Here is a 23,314-nt window from a genome sequence, read left to right on the forward strand (position 1 = left end):
AAGGTATATGAGTGGACAGAACAGGACTCATTGTAGCTTGAAGACCTGGCCAAGTGCCTCATGGTACACCTACTGCTGCTGCTGCTATTTCCATCTGGCAGAATGTCCACCTGAGTGCCACATCTCCCACTTTGTTGTGTCACACACTGGCTATCTGGGAAACTCGGCTCTGATGGTCCTGCACTTTGGTAATATGTGTGCCCGGTAGTTCTGCGACTTGGAGTTCCCATTTCCCTCTCCAAGCCTTTAGTTCCTGTGGGACAAGGCTGGGTAGAGGCCTTCTCCAGGTCAGGACCAAGTACAGCCTAAAGGCTATAGACAATAGGAGATATGGCACCTGCTCTAGGGAGCTCCCAGATAAGTACAGGAGACAGACAAGAAAACTGTTCACCTACAAGATACCTGACATCAGGCTGCTCTTGAAACTGGTCTGAGTACCCTTGGCCAGTGTGGGGCACAGAGCACCCCCTCTATGGTTCCCAGACTAAACTCCTGTCACCTGCAGCAAACCAGGCCCCTGGTTCATCAGGTGGTGACCATGTTCTACTCTATGGGCCCACCTCTCTCTAATACACCATCATCGGCCTCTACCCTAGCCTGCAGGAGGGCTCTGTTGGGTACCCTGTGCTACACAAGAATCTGAGGCCAGTCCTGGATCATGTGGTGATAACCGTGCTGTATCAGTGGTGGAATTCCTTCTGTGGGGAGGGGCTGTTGCTCTGACAGTGGAAGGTGGGTTGAACAACACCAAGATGGTTCCAGACAGCCAAAACAGACAGCAAAAATAGTCTGAGTGTGAGTGTATGTGTGTGTGTGTGTGCATGTATGCGTGCATGCATGTGTGTGTGTGTGTGTGTGCATGCATGTGCACACATACATGTGGTTGTAGGGTATTTGTTTGTTTAAACAAGTTTATCAGCCAAGAATAACAGGACCTAGTCTCTTGGCATCAGCTCAGTTTTCAAAAATAGTTTGCTTCCAATGACATTCTCCTTCACTCTGTTTTGTTCCAGCTCAGAGCCTACTGGCCCCCACTGCTGTCATATAAATCAAATAGAAAAAGACCATGTCTGGGAGCCTGCGGGAGGCTGTCATTTCAGTGTAGAAGAGGCAGGAACGGGTGACTGTGTGAACAGACTCACTTTTCCTGGCTGGAGGCCACTGCCTTATGTCGCCCTTCTTCTGCCCCAGCAGGCAGCACCCAGCAGTCAGTGGCTCCCACAGAATAGCGAGCTTTCCGTATGGGAAAATGCCACTGTCCTCTTGGAACATTGTAGGGTTGGATTCTGCCCCCCAGGCTTCTTGGGCAAGATGGAAGACAGCCAGAATGCTCAGGGCAGAAGTAGTCCAGAGCTCAGAACATTGGCCAGGGCCCTGGAAATCAGCGTATTTGTCACCAGCCCACATGTCCCCACCAGCAGACACAAGCTGCTCTGGACATGAGTGTAAGCGGATGACTAGAATAGTGCAGAGAGTGGGCAGAGAGGCCACTGGAGGAGCCGCCCTCAGGATGCACCCGTGGCTAATTGCACTCATGGGCAGTTTGTATCCCAGTTGCTTCCTGCTTATGGCAAAGCTCTTCCAGGTATGCCCCCCGCCAGCCCATGAAAGCAAAAGGGAAACTTGTGAACGACTTGTCTGAAGATTCCTGGAAAAGTGACTTGTCTTTGAGGGAAGTCAAGACCAGTAACACCTAGTGCTGTCAGCTTTGCTGGAGGACCCCAGGAGGCAAGATGCTGGGAGGGGACTCTCAGCACCTTCGGGTGGGTGTCCCGTCCTCCACTTCCTGAATTGAGCAGTGTCTTCCAGACAGCTAGTCCAACTCAACACCTATGCCCAGCTTTTCCTCTCCAGAGTCTTGGATCAGTTTTCCCTCACATCCCAGTGACAAGCTGTTCTGGCTGTCATAAAAGCACTGTTTGTTTCCAGCAGGCATCTAGGTTAGCCTGTGAACACAGCCAATCAGACAACTTACAAATGGCTGGGTGCATATCTGGGAGACTCTGGGTAAGGCACAGCCCTTCCGACACCTTGTGTATCCTTCCTTGGTGCCTGAAGTGATTGCTTTCACTGTGAAAGTGACTGTCACAGGACATGTCCTTTACACATCATAGCTTCTGTAGCCACTGTTGAAAGCCCTTCTGCACATTGAACTCAAGTCTGTTCCCTCTAAACTGGTCTGTGTTAGACAAAAGCACAGAGAAAATTCCTTTCCCACAAGGGTAGAGCCGTAAGTACCCAAGGATTGGTGGAAGGCCTTCCTACTGGCCAGAGCCCATTCTGCTGACATCCCACTCGCATGGGGACAGCAAGCCTGTCACAGCAGGCAGCATTGTCAAGCCTGCTTGTCATCTTCCACCTTCTTTTTGTTCTTTGTTTTGAGACAGAGTCTTTATGTAGACTAAGCCAGTCTCAAACCCACAGACATGCCTGACTCTGCCTCATAAGTTTTAGTATAAAGGTGGGTGCCACCGTTGGCATGCTGTGCCGTCTTCACCCCACATGTGCACACACATGAGGTGAGCCCTGAGGTACAAAGCTGTCATTTTCCTCCCTTAGCTGAAACTGAGTACATTTTATTGGGATCTAACTGAGCCTTTGAAGCTGTCTTCAATTAATAATAACGAGTGCAGTGATGGATATTATATAGGTCTCTGTCAGATAAAAAAATAAAGCCTTCCTCTGTGTTGTTTGTTTAAGTAGCTTGTGGCCATCCCCGTTTGCTTTGTGCATCTCATTTCAACAAAGAGAGTGGCCAAGGTATTTTCCTCAGGAAACCTAGTGTGTTCCAAGTGTTTAGCTTCATGTTCTCCCTGTCTCATCAGTGGACCTTCCCTCCTTCCCTTCTCTTTTGCTGCTGCAGCAGGACAAACCCTCAGGACCGAATTCTCTGCTCCTTTGACTTAAAAGGGGTTTAGAGGATGAAAAGATTGTTTTGTGAGGTAGGGATGAAACTGTCTCTTGAAGGGAAGATAACAGCATCAGGGTTAACTAGGCAGCAAAGAGGATATTTGATACAGTGTTCTGACTGACGGCGGGCATTTGCAGAAGTGACTGCTGCTGAGAACCAGAGATAGGAAGGTGCCAAAGCACAGGTCTTTGGCACTGAAGGAATCCCTGGCCCAGAGTCTGCAGTGTGGAAAGGGAGACCTGCTGGCTCCTGGCTGCTGGCTTAATAAGTCAGTCTTTTGCATGATTTGGAATGGAAGGGAACCAAAGTATCCAACTGAGCCTGCTGTGATGGCTGTAGGTGACACCAGGGAGGTCACATGGATAGCCAGTTGGCACGGGGGTGGCACAAATTCCAACGTTCTGCTCCATCTCTTTTTTCTTTTCTTTTTAAAAATGATTCATTTTTATTTTATTTGTTTTAAAACATTTTCTTATTTGTTTTTAGTTTATTTATTTATTGTATGTGAGTACTTTATCTGCAGAAGAGGGCATCAGATCACATTATAGATGGCTGTGAGCCACCATGTGGTTCCTGGGAATTGAACTCAGGACCTCTGGGAGAGCAGGCGGTGCTCCTAACCACTGAGCCATCTCTCCAGCCCCGATTCATTTTTATTTTTAATTATGTCCCTATGTGGGAATATGTGCATGTGAATGCAGGGGCCAACAGAGACCAGGAGAGGGCGCCATATCTCCTGGAGTTGGGAGTTATGGGGCTGTGAGCCATACTGTGTATATGCTAGAAACTGAACTCAAGTCCCTAGAAGGAGCAGTACACATTTTTTTTTAACACCTGAGCTATCTTTCTAACCATCCCTTCTCTACAGACTTATTATTTTACTATTTTACTTTATGTGTATGAGTGTTTTACCTACCTGTCTGTCTCGTGTGTGTGTGTGTGTGTGTGTTTCAAGAACAAGTCAGGGGAGAGCATCATATCCGCCTGATCTTGAGTTAGAGATAGTTGTGAGTCATAAGTAAATGCATATTGTGCTTTAGAATTAAATAGATGCACCACTCACTGATCAATAACACATGAGTTTTAGATTGTTAATATATTCCGTGGAATAATATCATTTTATATATGTGGGATTTCATCTCTTTTTTCACCCTTTTTTGAGACAGTGGTTTGAGAGTTGAAGTCAGGAGATGGGCAGAGAACTTGAGTCACAAGGCTGGGATATGTGGCCAGAGTGCGTATGACAGCTCTTGAGGCATCTTCCGTGATGTGGCCCGTGAGACTCTGAAAAGAGAGAGCCTTCTCTCCCGGTACCCTGTAGGAGTGGAGAGAGAAGCACCAAGTGCAAGGCCAAGTTTCTGGTGTTCGTATCTGTGAGCTCACTTGTCTGTGCCTTTTGATCTTGTTCTTCAGAAGTCTTCTAGCACTTTCTTTTTTTTTTTTTTTTAAAGATTTATTTATTGCATATGAGTGCTTTATCTGCAGAAGAGGGCATCAGATAACATTATCGATGGTGTGGTTGCTGGGAATTGAACTCCGGACCTCTGGAAGAGCAGGCGGTGCCCTTAACCACTGAGCCATTTCTCCAGCCCTCTAGCACTTTCTTAATGGGCTTTGGATGTAATGGAACCCTTTCTCCAAACTGAATTCTGTAGAGTCTGGCAATGTAGCAGGTCCCTAGATGTCACTGGGTGCTTCAGTGGGACTCTGTAGAGGTCTGTGTATTTTATACAGGTAAATGCAGAGCCTGGGGTATGAAGAACATACCTTTTTGGTTTTCCTGGGAGACAGGATTGCACTATGTTATTTTGTATGGCCTCTCGCTTGCAATCCACTTGCCTCAGCCTCCTGAGATCATAAGCATTTGCTACCATGCCTAACTCTGCAGTCTGCTGAAAGGTCCTGTGTGACTCTCCTGTGAATCTAGCTCTCGTCCTGGGCTGCCACTCTTTGGAGTGGAGCGAGCTAGTCATTACTTGGAGGGTCTGCTAAAGGAGTTCTAATGGTAGTGCAGGGTGGCAGTTGCAGTCCAAATCTGGACTGCTCTGTAAGTCCTATTAAGGTAGCATCTGCCAGAATCTCTTAAAACCATTCTGAGTGAGTAGGGAGGTAAATATGTGGGAGTTACATGGTAAAATTGACACTGCAAAATATAAGTGGTAGTGTGGTAGTACATTGATTATATATATATATATACACACACACATATATACACATATATATGTTACATATATGCACAAACACTTATGTATGCATGTATTTTTAAAAATATATCCATTTGATACATATGAGTATTTTGTCTGGGTGTATGTATGTATGTATGTGTTTTTGGTTTTTTTTAGACAGAGTTTCTCTGTATAATAGCCCTGGCTGTCCTGGACTCCCTTTGTAGACCAGGCTTGCCTTGAACTCACAGTGAACCTCCTGCCTTTGCCTCCCAAGTACTGGGATAAAAGGCATGCCTGGCCCTTCTGTGTGTATTTATGTATACTGTATGAGTGACTAAGGAAAGCGAGCCACCATGTGGGTTCTGAGAACTGAACCTGGGTCCTCTACAAGAACAGCAAGTGCTCTTAACTGCTGGATCACCTCTCCAGCACCTGTATGATTTGTTTTTGTGTTGTTGTTGTTGTTGTTGTTGTTGTTTTGAGATAGGCTCTTTCTATGTAGCTTGCTGTCTTGGAACATGCTGGCTGGCTTCAAACTCGAGAGATCCATCTGCCTCTGCCTACCAAGTGTGCTGTAAAGGTATGTGTTGTGCCTGGCACTTTGTTATGTTTTTGAAATTTTAAATGATGACATACTAGGGTAGGAAAACATACTGAGGTTTCAACAGACAAGTAGGAGTTTGATTTAAAAGAATTAATTAAATTAAAAAGTGGCAAAGGGGCCAGGCGTGGTGGTGCACACCTTTAATCCCATCACTTGGGAGGCAGAGGCAGGCTGATCACTGTGAGTCCGAGGCCAGCCTGGTCTACAAAGCTAGTCCGGGACGGCCAAGATAACATAGAGAAACCCTGTCTCAAAAAACCAAAAAATTAAAAATAAATAAATAAAATAAGTTGGCAGAGGGCTAGCTCCTCATTGTCCTGGGCAGTGTGGTGACTGTGTGGGCTCACCTCCTATCCTTGAAAGTCTAAGGCACGTTTGGAGATGACCCATGGGCTCTGGAAGGTGATGCCCAAGGCTCTCAGCCTTGGAACTGTTGGCAACCACATGCCATGGCGCTCCCTGACTTGCCACCTTGCCGTTGGCTGCAGTTTGAATGAGAACTTACTTTTTTCTTCTTTTCCCCACCCGAGGCCAGCCAAGGATTGCTGCTTAGCCACGAGTCCTAGACAGGGTCGTGCTTTCCTGCGCTGGGCCTGTGTGGTGGGCTCTGCCTGTGTTGGAGAGCCTCTTCCAGGGACCATGCTTCCTTCTCCGAACCTTGGAGAGCCAAGAGGAGGGGTCTCTTCAGAGAAATGTCTGGAAGGTCCAGACACTTGTATACCTTGTATGGTGCTCAGGAAACTGATAGTGCTGTTGTGCCTGGACAGAGAGTGACGGGCTCTGCAAGGTAGTCAGGTCCAAGGTGGGGGGGTCTCAAGGAAGCCTTTTGTTCACGTAAACACCAGTCGTGTGTACTCACCTAAGTCCAGGTCTCTTCTGCCCTGATAAATACAGCTGTGGTTGAGTGATTCCAGGCTGGTCCACTTGGGCCACACCTTATTCCCTGGAGCACCATGGAACCCTGAGGCTGAGCACTATGGGAGGAGGGCACACAGTCAGCCCCAGGACACAAATTCTAAAGCATTGAGAGACGAAGCACTGAGTGGGTGGAGGGATCTTATTCTCTTAGGAACTTCAGAAAGTGCCCACTATGTGTCGTCAGCCTTGGTGCTAGGGAAGTGGGGAGAGATCTTCTAGCCAGGACAGTGGGATGATGAAACAAAAGGAGGCAAAGGCTGCCCGTGCCTGCTGTGACTGGTGCTGGTACTGTAAGGCCCACCTTCAGACCAGGGAAGCTGAGGTGGAGCTCTAGGAGAAGGCTGGCCAGCTTTAGTGTTTGCTCTCTTAACTAACTGGATTATCAGCTCCCCCCAGTGTCCAGGAGCAGAATTTCACTGCTGCCTTGACCCTGGTAGCCAGCCTGCCAAGCCTGCCGTGTTTCCTCTGTAGCATCCTCAATCTCACATACAAGATGGCAGGTGCTTCAGGCTCTTTGCAAACAAGAGCTGAGCTAGGAACTTGCTCTGGGGCAAGGAGGCTCCTCTAGACTAGTCCATGAGGTAAAAGGTCTGTCTTAAGGGGGCGTTGCTTTAAAGGGTTGAGAGGGCTCCTGTGGTGGCTAAGGGTTGCAGGTGTCCTCTTTGGCTAACAGAGAACTCTGTGAGAACTGTGATGCATCTGAGACCCCAGCAAGCTGGCAGGCATGCCACCTGATGATATCGTAAGATACTGCCATGCTATCCCTAGCAATGTAAATGAAGGGTCCCCATTGTGGAGGGCCTTGTATGCCAACCTCCAGTCTATGTTCTTTTTTTTTTTTTTTTTTTTTTTTTTTTTTTTTTTTGGTTTTTCGAGACAGGGTTTCTCTGTGTAGCCTTGGCTGTCCTGGACTTGCTTTGTAGACCAGGCTGGCCTCGAACTCACATCGATCCGCTTGCCTCTGCCTCCCGAGTGCTGGGATTAAAGGCGTGCAGCACCACGCCCGGCTCTCCAGTCTATGTTCTTAGTGTGGCACTTTCACTAGAGGAACGCACGCTGTGCAAGTGCTTGTCAAAGTATATCAGAATTGTCAGGAGTGTTACCTGCTGCATTGTTTGCGTTGCCCCAAGAAAGATACACCACAAGCCACATACCCAACAGTAGCAGGATAGCGAGCCCTGTACAGTGTGACATACCTGCGAAGAAATGACGAGGTCTGCCAACGTGGTAAGCAAAGGAGCCTGAGAGATTTTGTTGAAGAGAAGAAACAAGCGCAGAATCATAGTTTTCTATCTTAAAAAATTCAGTTCCCAGCAACCACATGGTGGCACACAACCATCTATCATGTGATCTGATACCCTCTTCTGGCCTGCAGGTGTACATGCAGGCAGAACACTGTAGACATAGTAATAAATAAATACATATTTTTAAAAAATGATTTGTACAGGCTAGGCAGTTAGGAGCACTGGCTGCTCATGCAGAGAACTTGGGTTCAATTGCCAGCATCCACATTGTACAGTTCACAATTGCCTGTAATTCCAGTTCCAGGCTTTACATTTTTTATTTTATTTTATTTTTTCAAAACAGGGTTTCTTTGTGTAGCCTTGTCTGTCATGGATTCACTTTGTAGACCAGGCTGGCCTCGAGCTCAGAGATCCTCCTGCCTCTGCCTCCCAAGTGCTGGGAGTAAAGGCGTGCGCCACCACCACCCGGCTCTCATACAGTCTTCTATCCTCCGTGGGTACTGGGAGTCAGGTGGTGCACATGCATGCTCTCACTGAAGTATGTCATCTAGCGCCTGAGGTGCTGGGACTGTGTGTGGCGCAACCTTCGCACTTTAGAACCAAAATCAGACATAGATAAATGCTGAACCGACAAAGACAAAGCACAGTGGGCTTTATGGTATTATTTCAGCCGTCCAGATTTGCTCCAGGAAGAGTGTATTTTCTCATAAAACTGCACCAAAGCCTTTTCTTATATGTGATGGCTTAATTGCTCATTTTGTTTTTAGTGGGATTGCGTCTGCCTGAATAATCTTATTAAATTGTACCTTGATTTTCAAATTTATTTGCATTATGACAGTTTTGTAAAAAATGACTTACACTACCATGTTCTTGTGCACACACAGCAGTATGTGTATGTATCTGTGTGTGTCTTTGTATGTGCACGCGTTCGTTCGCACGCCATCTATTGAAGTACTTGCTTCCTCTGAGGAGGAGAGGAGGGAGCTGTTTTTCACATTCTGCACACGTCTGGTTTTATGAACAAGCATGTACTCCTTCCATGACTTTCAAGAATCAGTACAAATCCTTTCAAAGGCAGGAGAATGTGCGAAAAGCATTCCCAGCAGGCTGTGCCAGAAGGGCGTGTGTTTCCTAGGAGCTGAACAGGACCTGCCGGGCCATGCAGCACCGTATAGTGGAGCTCATCTCCCGAGTGTCCAACGAGGAGGTCACGGAGGAGCTGCTCCACGTCAACGACGACCTCAACAACGTCTTCCTCCGCTATGAGAGGTGGGGCCAGAGTCCTCGGGGTCTTTTCCCTAGAAAAGATGATTGGCATATCAGAGGAACTTCATTCATAAACAAAGCAGGGAGAGGAGCCGGGAAGCCTGGGAGGTGTTAGAGGTGGGAAGCACTCATCAGAGATGCTCATTTGTTCTTGGATGACAGAAAAAGTGCTTCTTGTTCTCCAGAGAACGGAACAGCAGGTAGCTGCCTGCAGAACCCACCTCTGCTCTTTGTGAGTCCCGGGGAGGCTGGTATGGGGCCTGCACCTGCTGCTTTGATGAGCCTTTGAATTTGAAAAGGATTGGGGGAGGGGGACCTTCACTAAAGAAAAGGATTTCCTCTTTATTTCTAGTCTTGAAATACGGAAAAAAGATCTTTCCCTTTGTAAATGCCAGTAATATGGGCTATTTAGTGAAGCAGGCAGGGTGTGAACACTGTCTCTGGGGGAAGTGCACATCTCTTCAATCTTCCAGCAGCCAAACCTCCTAAAATGACAAACTTGAACCCTCCTTTTTCTTTCCAAAGCCTCCCACAGGACAGAGTCAAAAACAAACCAAAACAAAAAACAAAAAAACCCCACCTCTTCTGGACCTTGCCATAAGTAGGTAGTGAAGAGAATAGCTCCCTTCTGTACCCTGATTTGGGCACTTTCCCAGTTGGCTCAGGGTTGTGGCTTGCCTTCACTCTAGGCCAGCTGTGAGGCCCTTGGTGGCTTGTGGCCCACTCCCTCGCCGACTGACAGCTTTCTGTGTAGCTTTGTCAGAAGACAGTGATCTGACAATGACCCGTCTTTGCCACACAGCTCTTTGCTTTCCTGAACCCCACCTGTGCATCTGTAATAAACTCCATAAAACTCAAACAAAAGCCCCACCATGTACACCTAGTTAGACTGTTCCTTCTAGGATCCCTTGGCCCAGATGCTGAGGACACCCACTAGGGGGTAGTAGCATGGAGCAGCACCTCTCTGGTGTCTGGTTTCCCAGGCTGCAACTGGAGTAAGGTGCTTTGCCTGTGTCACTTGGAGCTTTTAAATACAATGCAGAACAGGACCTATTGTTCCCTGTGGACACTGCACAACTTCTCCTGCCAGGTGTAAGGATGACTTCTGGCAGCGGGGATGTTTTTCTGCCGTTGCTCTCAGCTAAGCTCCCTTTGTAGCCATCTGCTGACTGGAGGAGAGTGTCCCTGGCAGGGCCCACTCCATCTTGTCTTCCTGGCAGTCCTTAGGTAGTTGGCAAAACCCATCATATGATTTCTGGCAAGGCCTTTCTCTAGACTCCCTCCTCCCCGCCCTGAGGGTGGGCTAGGGGAATTTTAGCCACAAGCTGATTACCCACAAGCACAGTTCTGTGGAGGGGGGGGGGGGCGTCTACGCTCACTGCCAGGTCACAAATGACCATATGGAGACCTGGTGACCCAAGCATACCTTCAGGGACTGGAGGACCACTAGGGCCAGACGTGTGAGCAGATGGCTAGGGGTGCTCCTGGTGGCCTCCTCCTAGAACTAGCTAATACCCTGTCCCTGGTGGCAGCTCAGGCTACTTATGGGAGAGACAGTGGAGCCGAACTGTGAGACAGAAGCCTCCTGTCAAGGAAAGCATGACACTTGAACATGTGAGGTCCCCTCTACTAATGGTACTGGCCAGTCCCCTGCCTCTGCTGGGTCCCAGTGTTCTTCAGGGTATGAGCATAGCCATCTGGGCCTCACTCACATTCTCCTTATGTCTGCTTTCCTTTCCATTAGGTTCGAGAGGTACAGGTCTGGCCGATCTGTTCAGAATGCCAGCAATGGAGTAAGTGTCCTGTGGCCCTCCCTTGCCTTGTGAGGTGGGCACCTGTGCAATACACACATTAGAGCTTTTAGAACTTGGCCTACTCAGGCCTCACTTCTGGTTTTCTAACTGGGACTAGATATAAGTACTTGGGTAACTATAGAGCAAGCTCTTTTTGAAGGGAACCTGGTGGAGAGCTAGCAGGCATCCTGATGGGAGGGCAGGAGGAAGACTGCCCACAGCCATTAGTGAGTCACCATTCTTTTTTTTTAAAATATTTTATTTTATTTTAGTTTATATGCATTGGGGTAGGGGTGTCAGATCTTGGAGTTACAGACAGTTGTGAGCTGCCATGTGGATGCTGGGAATTGAACCCAGGTCCTTTGGAAGAGCAGGCAGTGCTCTTAACCACTGAGCCATCTCTCCAGCCCCATGAGTCATCATTCTAATGACTCAGTGTACCTTCTGTGAGAAGGGAGAAGAGGGGGCAGGGCATGGGGCTCACTGATAAGCCTTCAAGTCAGTAAGGAGAGCCACCTTTCTTTTGCTGGACAGCTTTGATGCCTTTCCTCTTGAGTGTGTGCAGAGCTATAACCCGTAGCTAGAGCTTAACCCACGAGTGACCTCCCTGTCAACCTCATGTCCTGACAGGTACTGAGCGAAGTGACTGAAGACAACTTAATAGACCTGGGCCCAGGCTCTCCTGCTGTGGTGAGCCCCATGGTGGGGAGCACAGCACCCCCATCTTCTCTCTCTTCCCAACTCGCAGGCTTGGGTGAGTGTCTCTCTCTTACCTCCCTCCCTCCCTGGGCATCTTTCTCCTTGTTGGAAGGCCAGAGATGGCCTTCAGAGTGATCCACATGAAAGTGTGTTCCTAAGTCACAGCAAATTGCACCATCTTCAATTTCTAAGTTCTTTTTTTCCTAAAACTTATAGTTTAAGCCCTTGTTGAAAATAGGTAGAAGTAGTTCTGAGGATGTGGAAATTGGTTACTTTTTAAAAGACAAGTAATCTGCCATGTTTTATCTAGAGTATTCTGTGTGTGTGTGTGTGTGTGTGTGTGTGTGTTTTCACTATTAACTACACTAAAGGTGGCAAGTAGGTCTCATGTACTCAGAACACAGGCTTGACCGGCAGCTAAAGCCACATTGTCCTGGTTTCATTTCAGTCACTGTAATAAATACCCTGACAAAAGCAACTTAGGGGAAGTTTATCTGGTGTACATTCCGGGTTGCAGCCCATCATTGCAAGTATGTCAGGGCAGGAACTTGAAGCAGCCGGTCACATCTACAGTCAAGAGCAGAGAGAATGAATGCATGTGTGCCTGTTTGTGCTCAGCCACGCTTCTGCATAGATACAATCCAGACCCTGAACCCAGGGAATATTCCTGTTGACAGTGGATGGGCCCTCCCACCTCCATTAACATAATCAAAACACCCCCCTCAAAATGCGCCCACAGTCCCAACCTGATCCAGAGAGTCCCTCACCGAGACTCTCTTCTCACATGATCCTAGATCATATGAAGTTGATAATTAAAGCTGTTACACTTCAGTCCCTAGGAAGATGGATTGGCAGTGTCTACACAGGACTAGGAAACAAAGTGGAGACATGATTTATTTGCCTACCTCAAATTATATCATCAACCTGAGGTGTTCTATTGTCTGAAGTTTAGGAAAACTCCTCACTTTTCTACAATGAAAGTGTGTAAATGATTCTGTGTTTCATTTATACTAATATTGGTAAAACTAACAACCATGGCCTTCAAAAATTCCTCTTCCTTGATTTTATGGTTTCTTTTTCCTAATAATTCTATATTTATTTCATTTCAGTTGAATTAAACTTTTATTCAGTGGCTGTCAGCTGTCTCAATTTCCTCTGTAGCCATATATCTATAGTAGAGTGGATGTCTCTGTCTTCAATTTATCTAACTGATGGCATTTATTTATATATATGTCCTATATATGGCTTTATATTTTTAAACTACAGTGGTTTGCTTATTTATTTATTTATTTATTATGTGTGTGTATGAGAGAGAGAGTGTGTGTGTGTGTGTGTGTGTGTGTGAAAGTGGTGCTGTATGAGAGAGTGTGTGTGTGTGTGTGAAAGTGGTGCGTGCACACTTGTGTCATGGTGCATATGTGGAGATAATTCCTTTTACCATGTGTTTTAGAGATTGAATGTAGGTCATTGGTCTTGGTGACAAGTACCTTTACCTGCTGAGCTATCTCACTGGCCCTATATTGACCCTGGCTTCTTGAATAGCCTGCCTGGAACTCAATATGTAGCCCAAGCTGGTCTTGAATTTATAGCAAGCCTCCTGTCTCAGCCTGTCAAGAGCCAAGAGTTGAAGTGTAAGCTACCATGCTAGGCTCAAGTCACCATATTTAATGCCTAAAATTCAAAGAAGTTCCACTGCTTTCCTTTCTCAAAAATGTCTAGTGCTTTTCCATTCGCTGCTTTACCCCACTGGTCATCTCTTGCCTCCCTTTTCAGCCATGCCTTTCACTCATCCCTCCCAAGGGCTAACATTTCCCATAGCCTGGCTTTCCAAACCCTGGCCTCTGCCCATCTTCCCCTTCTCCTGCAGCACAGCTCCACCACCTTGAAGGACCCACCCTGAGCGTTTAAAGCCAAACACTGCAAGAGTTTGGGCCTCCTAACTGTTCAGTTATGCACGAGCTTCTGAGGCCAAGGACCATGTTGATTCCACCTGATGTACTCGAGCTCCAGCTCTGAGTGCATAGCATGCAGCTTCCAGATTAAATAAGCGGTCCAGATCCTTAGCCTCTGTCTGAGTGGATGTGGCTGGGGTGCCTGAGAAGCTGCGGGCATGCTGACCCTGGTCCCCATCTTCTCACTACTATCGTCCTCTTTTCTGTCCAGGGTACCTCTTTCCCTCCCTGAGCGGTTTCAGATTCAGGGCAAAGCCTGTTTCTCACCTAGCTTACCTGGCTCTTGTGTACGCTGTACCAGAAATGCTGAGGACAGCCTCGTCACCCTACAGTGTCATAACCTACTAGACTATCATCCTGACCTTTGGGGCACTCCATCAAAAACCCATGCTTTTGGGGCCAATGAGATGGTGGCTCAGTGGATATAGAGATACTTGCCATGCAAGTCTGATGATCTGAGTTGCATGCATACAGATAGAGAGAGACACAGACAGACAGTGATAATAATACAATAATAAAACATCTTTACACGTTTTTTTAAAAACCTATTTTGTTCTCATCTGCTTCTTGTTTTGTTGTCACAGACTTGGGGACAGAGAGTGTCAGTGGCACCCTCAGTTCGCTTCAGCAGTGTAAGCCTCATGATGGTTTTGACATGTTTGCCCAGACCAGAGGGAACTCCTTGGCTGAACAGAGAAAGACGTATGTGGGGCTTCTTCCAGTGGCTTTCTGAGGATACCAGGGGGTGAGGGGATGGTCTCAGCCGGGTCACATTAAAAGAAGAAGAAGAAGAAGCCCTTTCTTTACAAGATTTAAGACTGCTAGAAATATAAAAATATCATAGTGAGGACTTGTTAGCTGCTAAAACCAAGTGAGTACCAGCCCCATCTCCCCTTTTCCTCTGCCCGAGGGTTGTCTGTTCTGCCCATCACAGATTGTTTTCTCTTTCCTACAGCCACTTAGGGCTGAGTGGAAATCCTACTTCCCTAATGTGCCTGTTACGATGCAGACCCTGCCTCATCAGCCCCTCCCCCACAGGCAGCCAGCCAGACCTATTCCCTGCATACAACCAGTTGTGGAAAAAGGCCAGGGCAGAGGCTTTTCCACAGCGGCTTGGGCTTCTGTGGAACCATACAGAAATGAGGAGCTGATTCCAAAGCCAACAGCCCCTGTATCTGGAAATAGCACAGCATCCATGCAGCCCAGTGGAAGCTAATGCTTCTAACATAATTACTTTGCCTTCTGAAGCTTCTTCCTTTGAGGACTTCCAGAGCATTTTCGACATCTGTCTCTTGTGCTTCAGTGTTGTGACTCAAGGCAGGGGTGTTTGAAAAGTATGGTGTCCCAGGTCTTAGAGGACCGACTTTAGGTGTGAGCTGGTGCCAAGACTTATCTCCTCATTGCATCTGCTGGGAGACAGACAGACAGCCTCTGCCCAGGCCAAGATCACACCTGAGGCAGGTGCCATGGGATAGGAGAAAATCACAGGCCACCACCACACCTCTGCATGCACTGGGAGAAAACTCACGTGCACTGGTTTTCTTCAGGGTCACCTACGAGGATCCTCAGGCTGTTGGAGGACTCGCTTCTGCACTAGACAGTCGGAAGCAGAGCTCAGAAATGGTAGGTCTTCAAACCTCTGTTTTGCCCTTAGTCTTCTGGAGATAAAGACAGGCAGTTTGGTAAAGTTGGCTGGATAATTCATCAGATATTGATAGATGGCAGAGACAGCCTGGGAAAGACACGACAGAGCACCTCTGGGTGGTGGGCAGCACACTGATAAAACAGTGATCCTCGGGAGAAAAGTAAATGCTGCAGAAAGTAAATACTAAATGAAAGTAAGAGCCTCACTGCTGACCTAGCAAAGCAGCACCAATCCCAAGGGAGGTGGTTGAGGGTCAGGACTTGTCTATGAGGTGGCTTGGATAATGTCCTGTGAGTCAGGCCAGGAGTCAGAACGTTTTGAAATAAAGGATGAAATTTCTGTGAGCCCCAGACCACAGCCAGTTTCTGTAGGACTTCAGATCCCAGGGGAAAAGGACATGTGCACTTACTACATTTTTGCAGATATTTCTCTTTTGAGCCCTACCAGGAAATGTATGCGAATACATGCCTGTCTGCCTGGCAAGGAAGAAGAGGGCTCCCAGCAACCCCTGGGCTGGAATGAAAGGGGACTGTGCCCACACATCCACTGGACAAGGAAGGGCCCTTTGTTTCCTGAACACTAGATCTTAGCCTCCTGTGGCCCCAGTGCAAAGGGACTGGTGAGAGACAGTACAACTGCTGCCTGGCATAATGGCAAAGCCTGGTCTTGAGGGCAGGGACTCCTTTTCTGAGCTGGCATATGTCCCTCTATAGTAGCTGCTGGGAGGTACAGAAGAGCCCACCCGCCTTGATCCAGCACCCTGCCATTGCACAGTGGTGGCCTACAGTGGCGCCATCTACACAGTACCCGCCTTAATCCAGCACCCTGCCATTGCACAGTGGTGGCCTACAGTGGCGCCATCTACACAGTACCCGCCTTGATCCAGCACCCTGCCATTGCACAGTGGTGGCCTACAGTGGCGCCATCTACACAGTACCTGCCTTGATCCAGCACCCTGCCATTGCACAGTGGTGGCCTACAGTGGCACCATCTACACAGTACCTGCCTTGATCCGGCACCCTGCCATTGCACAGTGGTGGCCTACAGTGATGCCATCTACACAACAGTCTTGGTTCTTTCTCCTATTACTTAGGCTGTCTCTGCATTGAACCCAGTGAGGGAATTAGAAAGCCAGGCCAGGCCAGGGGCCTGCCAGTGTACTTCCTAGTGAAAACAAGGATGACCCCTCCTCCTGGCAGCCTGGACCCCAGCAGGCCTGTCCCATCATGCCAGCATGTGCTCTGCTCCAACCCAGGCCATTATCAGTGCCCAGGCCTGGGTCCAAGTCCAAGGGACGTGGTCGACTTCTCACCCGTCACCCTTTGAATGCGTGGCTTGGCCTGGCTCCCTGTTTGCAAAGGTCTTGCTGATTCCAGCAGATTTACCAATGATAGTAGGCACATTGCTGTTCCTGTTGTTCCTGGGGCAAGGACTGGCCTCAGCAACAACGACATGTGATGGTCATGTGTGTGAACACATCTGCAAGCTGTCTTGACCCTTCCTGGGCCATGTTGCCCTGGAACTGAGAACCAAGTAAAGAAGAGAGTGTTGTGTAGCCACACCTCTACAAGTAAGCCCACCTCTAGCTGTATCGTGTAGAGAAGCAGGCAGGGCTGGTGAGATGACTCAGCAGAAGGCACTCACTGCCAAGCCTTATCTTTGCCTTCTATCCTCACAACTACATGGTGAGAAGAGACAGCTGACTCCTACAAGGTGCCCTCTGACCTCTACCTGCATAGTGGCATGCATGTGCAGACCTGCATGTACATGTACACATACAAATGATCTTTTTTAAAGCAGGAGGTCTGTGGGTGTAGCTCACTTGTCCAGTGTGCACAATGCACTGGGATCAGCTGCAGCCCCAGGGCCACAAATAAACAAACACATAAGCATAAGGCAAGGAAGAATATGCTGAACTCAGCACTCAAGTAAGAGTTTAAGAAAAAAATACATAGGCAACTAGAATGGAAAAAAGAGAAGAAAAAAGCATAGTGAGTTAGAAAAAGGTAGAAATAATTTTGGTAGAAGCAATTTTGCTAAAGCTAGCTCTCTGAAAGTTGACCCCTTAAGCCAGGCCAGGTAGCACCAACCCATAATCATAGAAGACTGAGACAGGAGGATTGAGAGTTCTAGGTCAGCCTAGGGTACAAGGTGGGGGGCAGGGAGGTTGGGGGGGGGCGGGGAGAAGAAAAGAAAAGAGTTAATCCTGTCCGTTTTTGGTGTTCCTATCAAAAGAATCAGGCCTGGGCAACCAGACCTCTCAGGCTTTACGGAAGCCTCCAGGTGCTGAGAACAGTCCCATTGTGTTATCCAACCTAGGGGCTGTGACTATTGAACATTCCTTTTCTTTTTTCAGGTAGTGGGCAGGGTGTGTGCTAGGGCAGGGGTGAGAAGCATCAGGTCACATTTCCTTGTGTGACAGATGATCAAATCTGAACAATGACTTTTCTGTTTTACAATATGTGCTGTGACTTCCTGTCATGGGTATTTCTGTGACTTTTGTTTTTGGGACTTTTCTGTCCTTGGCCCAACAGAGAGGGAAAGGTGGGGACTCTGACCTGCAGCCCATAGACAGCTGGCTCATAACCCAAGGAATGGTGAGGAGCCACAGCTGACTGAGCTCACTGCCCACCCCAGCCCCTCACTGTGTAACAGTTGGCGCCTTCCTCTCGCCACCTGCCCAGTCCTTGTGACCAGACAGGACATAGAACACTCACTTGTTCTGGGGGTGCCAAATCTTCCCACTGTGTCTATGTGGGATCTCTGTGAGGGCCCAGACTTGTAGGTCCGGAAACACCTTTCCTGGCATTTTGCTGAGCCTGTGCTCCTGGGTCTCCATGGGCTGGGATGAGGGGGGCCTTTGACTCTGGAGTTCTTGGCAGTATTCATTTTTCCAGGATGAGCACAAGTAATCATTGCTCGTGCCCAGTGGCAGGGTGGAGGTGGGGTCATTATGAGAGGACTCAGTATGTAGCCAATCTGAGAAGCTCCCTCTTGCCCTGGGCCTGGGAATTTGCCAGTCCTAGATTGGTGGGCTTGTATAGTAGGATAGAATCTCACATATGGCCTGGAAACCTTGCATAAATGTTAGTCAGAGAGTGAGAAGAAGGTAAAGCCAGAAGCGCTCGCATCACACCTGCAGTGCCTGTCATGTAGCAGAGGCTCGGGAAGGTCTTTCCCACCTCGTCTCTGCAGGAGGCCCTGAGCGGGTATATGGAGACAGGGTCCCAGGCTGCTTGTCTCAAGTCAACCACTTCATCCCCAAGTGCAAAATCAAACCTCTAGGTCTGTGTGGTAGGGGTGGAGCAGGTGAGGATACCAAGAAATAAGCTGGTGGCAGAAATGGGCCTGTGGACCTCTCCCCTCCAGTTAAATGCAGTAAGCCAGGTGTAGAACTATCCCTTGGGTTAGCCCAGGAGAGGGGTCCACCGGGCGAGTGTCCGCGTAGGACTTCCAAGTGACAAGCTGCTTGCAGCACAGGGGCCAGCTGCTTAAGAAAGGCTTGAGTCACAGGTACAGACAGTGTCTGGAGACCAGCGCAGTGGTGCTCAGGCTGTCCTGCCCCACAGCAGCATATGCTTGCCTGAGTAAGAAAGCAGGTATTTCTGCAACTGACTGGCTACTCCTGCAAGTATGGGCTGGCCAAGCCTTTCTACTGCAAGTAAAGCTAGGCCCTGGCCTTAGAGCAGGCTTCCTAAAACTATGTCTCCATTGTCTACATTGAGAAGATCTAGCTGTGTGCTCTTGTGCCTGTTATCCCTGCAAAAAAGGATACTGCCCTCCAGACTACCTGAGTACGACCTGGGCAGCTGGTGACGGTGCCTGCCTTTGTCCACATAGGCCACCTCTTTCCTTCCCCGTATAGTGCCCCGACTTCAACTTCCCAAAAACACACCCAACTAACAGCTAACTTGGTATCTCACCCTCCTGCCTACGGTGTTCCTCCTGTTAAAACAGTGTGTTAACTGCTTTGCCTTATTTCCCATAGAATAGAAATCCTACCTATCCAAGCCTCTTGAGTACAGATTCTTCATATGGAAACTTTGTGTGGTACTGAGTGAGACTGGGAGCTTTAGGTGATCACTCCCCTTGGGTTTGGGTCGGGTATCACAAAGTGTTTCACAGCTCCTCTAGAGAGAGCACCCAGTGCAGATTTGCACCATTGGGCAGGTAGGGCTCCTCATGTGCTTGGAGCTGAGGACAGCTGTGGAAGACTGCCTACTCATGCTTTCCTCTCCTGGGACTTCAGATGTGAGGGCAGCCTGCACAATTAGGTCACTACACCTAATTGGCAGGTGAAGGTAAGCAAGATCTAGCTAGAGCCCAGGGTCAGTAGCTTTCTCTTCCCTCCCTCCCTGGCCCTTGAGTCTGTTCTACTACTGGGTGGTGATCAATTAGGACCATCCCCCACTTCTAGGGTCCAAGCAGGAAAATCAGAGCTGAAAGTTGGTGTGATAAAGCACGCCTCTGGTCTGAGCACTGGGCAGCTGAGGCAGGAGGGTCATTGTGTGAGCCAGCCTAGGCTACACAGAGACCAGTCTAAGCTGAATAATGGAACCTTTTCATACACGCACTCACACAAATAGTAGTAACCATGACAACAATAATAGTAGTGTCAAAGCAAGAACAGAGGTAGACCATTTGCGTACATTCATTCATGGTCCTATGTTAATCCCCAACACCAGAGGGGCAGCACAGGAAAGAACAACAATCAGTTGTAAAAAGATGGGGCTGGAGAGATGGCTCAGCAGTTAAAAGCACATGCTGCTCCTGTAGAGAACTCAAGCTCAGTTCCCAGCATTCACGCTGAGCCGCTCACAATGGACCTCTCTCGAGAACCTGATGCCCTCTTCTGGCGTACATGAGCACCTGCACTTACATAGCATACCCCCCCCCCCACACACACACACAATTAAAAACTAAAAACAGCGCACGCCTTTAATCCCAGCACTTGGGAGGCAGAGGCAGGCGGATCGCTGTGAGTTCGAGGCCAGCCTGGTCTACAAAGTGAGTCCAGGACAGCTAAGGCTACACAGAGAAACCCTGTCTCGAAAAACCAAAAAAAAAAAAAAAAAAAAAAAAAAAACTAAAAACAGGCCGGGGATGGTGGCGCACGCCTTTAGTCCCAGCACTCAGGAGGCAGAGGCAGGCGGATCGCTGTGAGTTCAAGGCCAGCCTAGTCTACAAAGTGAGTCCAGGACAGCCAAGGGTACAGAGAGAGACCCTGTCTCAAAAAACCAAAATAGTAATAATAATAAATAAATAAATAATAAAAACAGGTTAGTAAAAAGCTACTTCAGTGAGAGGCCAACTCTAATTATCCCTGCTCTATGACTCTGACAGACTATAACATAGCAAACCAAAGGAAAAACCAAAACCAACCAAACAAAAAACTGGCTGTAGCCAATGACAGCACTTCTCTTCAGTCCTAAGGTGGAGCAGCCTTGCCCAAAGCTCCAGACAGGTGCCAATGGCAGGTCTTCTGCCTACCACCCAGATCCTGACCTGCCTGCCACTGTGGCATCAGAGATGCCTGAATCTCTTTGGACTCATAATACAGGCCAGGGGTTGTTACCAGGGTGGCTGCCATTTTCCCATGGGTTAACATTTGGCGTTGGTCTCTATGGGAAGATGTTCTGGGTAGATTCTTCCTCTCCGTCTCCTTCACTCTTCAACCTCCTGTAACGGCCTGCAGCAGCTTGGACCAGTGTCCAAGAAGATGCTAAAGGCAGGGCATATGAAAACCAACAGCTTTCTAAGGATCTGTTGGATGAGCCCTTGTGTGACAGATACAGATACTAAGGCACCCAAAGGCCTGGTGAATTGCTCAAAGCCACAGGGCAGACACGCTAAGCCTCCATGCTCTGTTCCCTCTATCACCAGGAAGGGAGCTGTTTCTCCCTCATTCTGGGCCTCTGCAGGCTGTATTTTCTAGAGAGTGTATATGCTGAGCCTGGGTCTGGGTGTGGTGAGAGTTATGCTCTACCCAGAGCAGGCTCACAGCTGTGCTCCTACAGCAGGCCCCTGCCTCTTAACCCCACTTGTTGAGATAAGCTGGCCTTTCTCTCTCCCTCTCCCTCCCTCCCTCCCTCCCTCCCTCCCTCCCTCCCTCTCTCTCTCCATCCATCCATCCACCCATCCATCTATCCATCCATCCCAGCTCCTCAGAATGTGCCCCAAGGCCTAAGAGACTCAGTTCTAGTGACCAGACCCCTTTGCATGGCTACATCAGAACACAGAAACAAGCCTGGGATGAGGGATCCTGACTCGGAGTGTTAGACTCAAAAATGCTACATTGCAGTCACCCTGATCACAGACGAGGAAATGGAGGCTTAGCTTCGTTGATGTGCCCAGACCAACTCCTTCACCTCTGCCCACATAGCTGAGGCTTCTAAGACAGAAGAGGCTGGCTCTCCCTATTGAAGAAATGGCTCAAAGAGAAGGGACTTGCCCCCAGCCTGCAGCTGGGCACTGTGACCCAGGTGAAGCCCAGCTCTACTGTCGTATCACTGTGCTGTCATTGCAGGGTTGTGTTTTGCTATTTGCTGATTTTTATTATGTGAATTAAACCCAAAGCTTCATGTATGGTAGGAAAGTACTCACTTCTGAATTACATCTTTAGCCGCCTACATATATATATATATATATATATATATATATATATATATATATATACACACATATATACATACATACATACATACATATATACATACATACATACATACATTTTTTTTAGGCAAGATCTCTACATAGCAATGGCTGTCCTGGAATCCGCTATAGACCAGGATTAAAGGCGAGTGCCAGCCACTAGACCCAGCCTACCCCTCTACCTTTTAACAATAACAAAAGAAGTATAGGTTAAAACAAAACAAAAAACGTTTTAAGCCTGTGACCCTTTAAAACTAACAACACAGTGAAGGTGGCCAGCCTTCCTTCAAGGGAGCCTGTGCTCCACCCCAGAACGGCAGAAAGAATTGCACAGATGTGGAGCCTCAGCTTTTAGGTTGACTGAGTTGGATGAGGCAAAAAGGACCCACATGCAGCCAGCAGCTGCTGTGGGTGGCATTTCTCATTAGAGAAATTGTTGACTTTTTGAACTGGAGATTAGGCATGACACATGTCCTCTACATGTGTTTTCTTTTTTGTTTTGTTTTGTTTTTTGGTTTTTCAAGACAGGGTTTCTCTGTGTAGCTCTGGCTGTCCTGGACTCCCTTTGTAGACCAGGCTGGCCTTGAACTCACAGCGATCCTCCTGCCTCTGCCTCCCAAGTGCTGGGATTAGAGGCGTGCGCCACCACACCTGGCTGCATGTGCTTTCTAGATATCAAGATCATGACAATGGCACATCCCGTTCCAGGAGTGGGTCAAGATAGGAAGCTCCCCTCATCCTACCACAGTCATGAGATAGCCCATTGCCCGCTGTGCCTAGGTGTTCTTTGGGGGAAGGCAGGCACCTGCTGTAAACACTGTAGGCATGCCTTTGAGCCTCCTTGCTCTCACCCGGAGTGAGTCATCATCTATGCTGTCACTGTGACTCCAGTCATGGTGTAAGAGCTCCGACTCAACAGTTTGAAGTGGCTGGGGTTAAAATGGCAGCAGAGAGAAACTCTGCCTAGGGGTTAGTGAGCTGTTCTGAAAGCGCTTGTGTGCCTGCCCACTGCAGAATGAAGACTGGGCATAGAGCACAGTCTCAGAGCCAGGGGTCACCAGCTTGCTGAGGGAGGCACTGCAGGCATTTGCTCAGCATGTGCAGGTGCCACACCCTTTGGCAACAGATTTTAACCTCCCAAACAGGAGCTGGCAATATGAGTGCTTTGTTCTCTTTTCAGGTTGGAATTTTGGGTTATTTCTGTTGGGTTTTTTTGTTTTGTTTTGTTTTTAGGAATTACTTACACTGAGTCTTCTTATTGCCTATTTAAAGTTTATTTTTACCCTAGATTGTGACATTAGAGTATAGCTAGCTATGTCATTTTCTTTTTTTCTACAAATAGTGGGCTAATAAGCAAGCCTCCCAGGTGAGGCATCTCTATAGGTAAAGAGGCAGGTTGCTCTGACTAAAGGCCATTACCTCATTTGTCTAGGCTGGGAGCCAACCTTTTATTAACGTGCCTT

At 48.2% G+C, this 23,314-nt stretch overlaps 1 protein-coding gene across 4 annotated transcripts in view; it reads left to right on the forward strand.

Annotated features, from left to right (window-relative positions):
* Positions 1 to 23,314, forward strand: part of TOM1L2 (target of myb1 like 2 membrane trafficking protein) — a 128,010-nt gene that overhangs the window by 97,537 nt on the left and 7,159 nt on the right. For 2 of the 4 annotated variants that reach the window (XM_084763736.1, XM_084763737.1), the window contains exons 8-12: positions 8,981 to 9,114; positions 10,856 to 10,904; positions 11,535 to 11,658; positions 14,140 to 14,257; positions 15,103 to 15,178. In XM_084763736.1, the coding sequence (XP_084619862.1) occupies positions 8,981 to 9,114; positions 10,856 to 10,904; positions 11,535 to 11,658; positions 14,140 to 14,257; positions 15,103 to 15,178 (501 nt within the window). Of the gene's footprint in view, positions 1 to 8,980; positions 9,115 to 10,855; positions 10,905 to 11,534; positions 11,659 to 14,139; positions 14,258 to 15,102; positions 15,179 to 15,647; positions 15,738 to 17,734; positions 17,798 to 23,314 lie in introns of those variants that run through there. The other 2 variants (XM_084763735.1, XM_084763738.1) reach the window with 2 other exon arrangements.

Source organism: Acomys minous (assembly GCF_964271855.1).
Source record: "Acomys minous genome assembly, chromosome: 16".
Lineage (NCBI taxonomy): Eukaryota > Metazoa > Chordata > Mammalia > Rodentia > Muridae > Acomys > Acomys minous.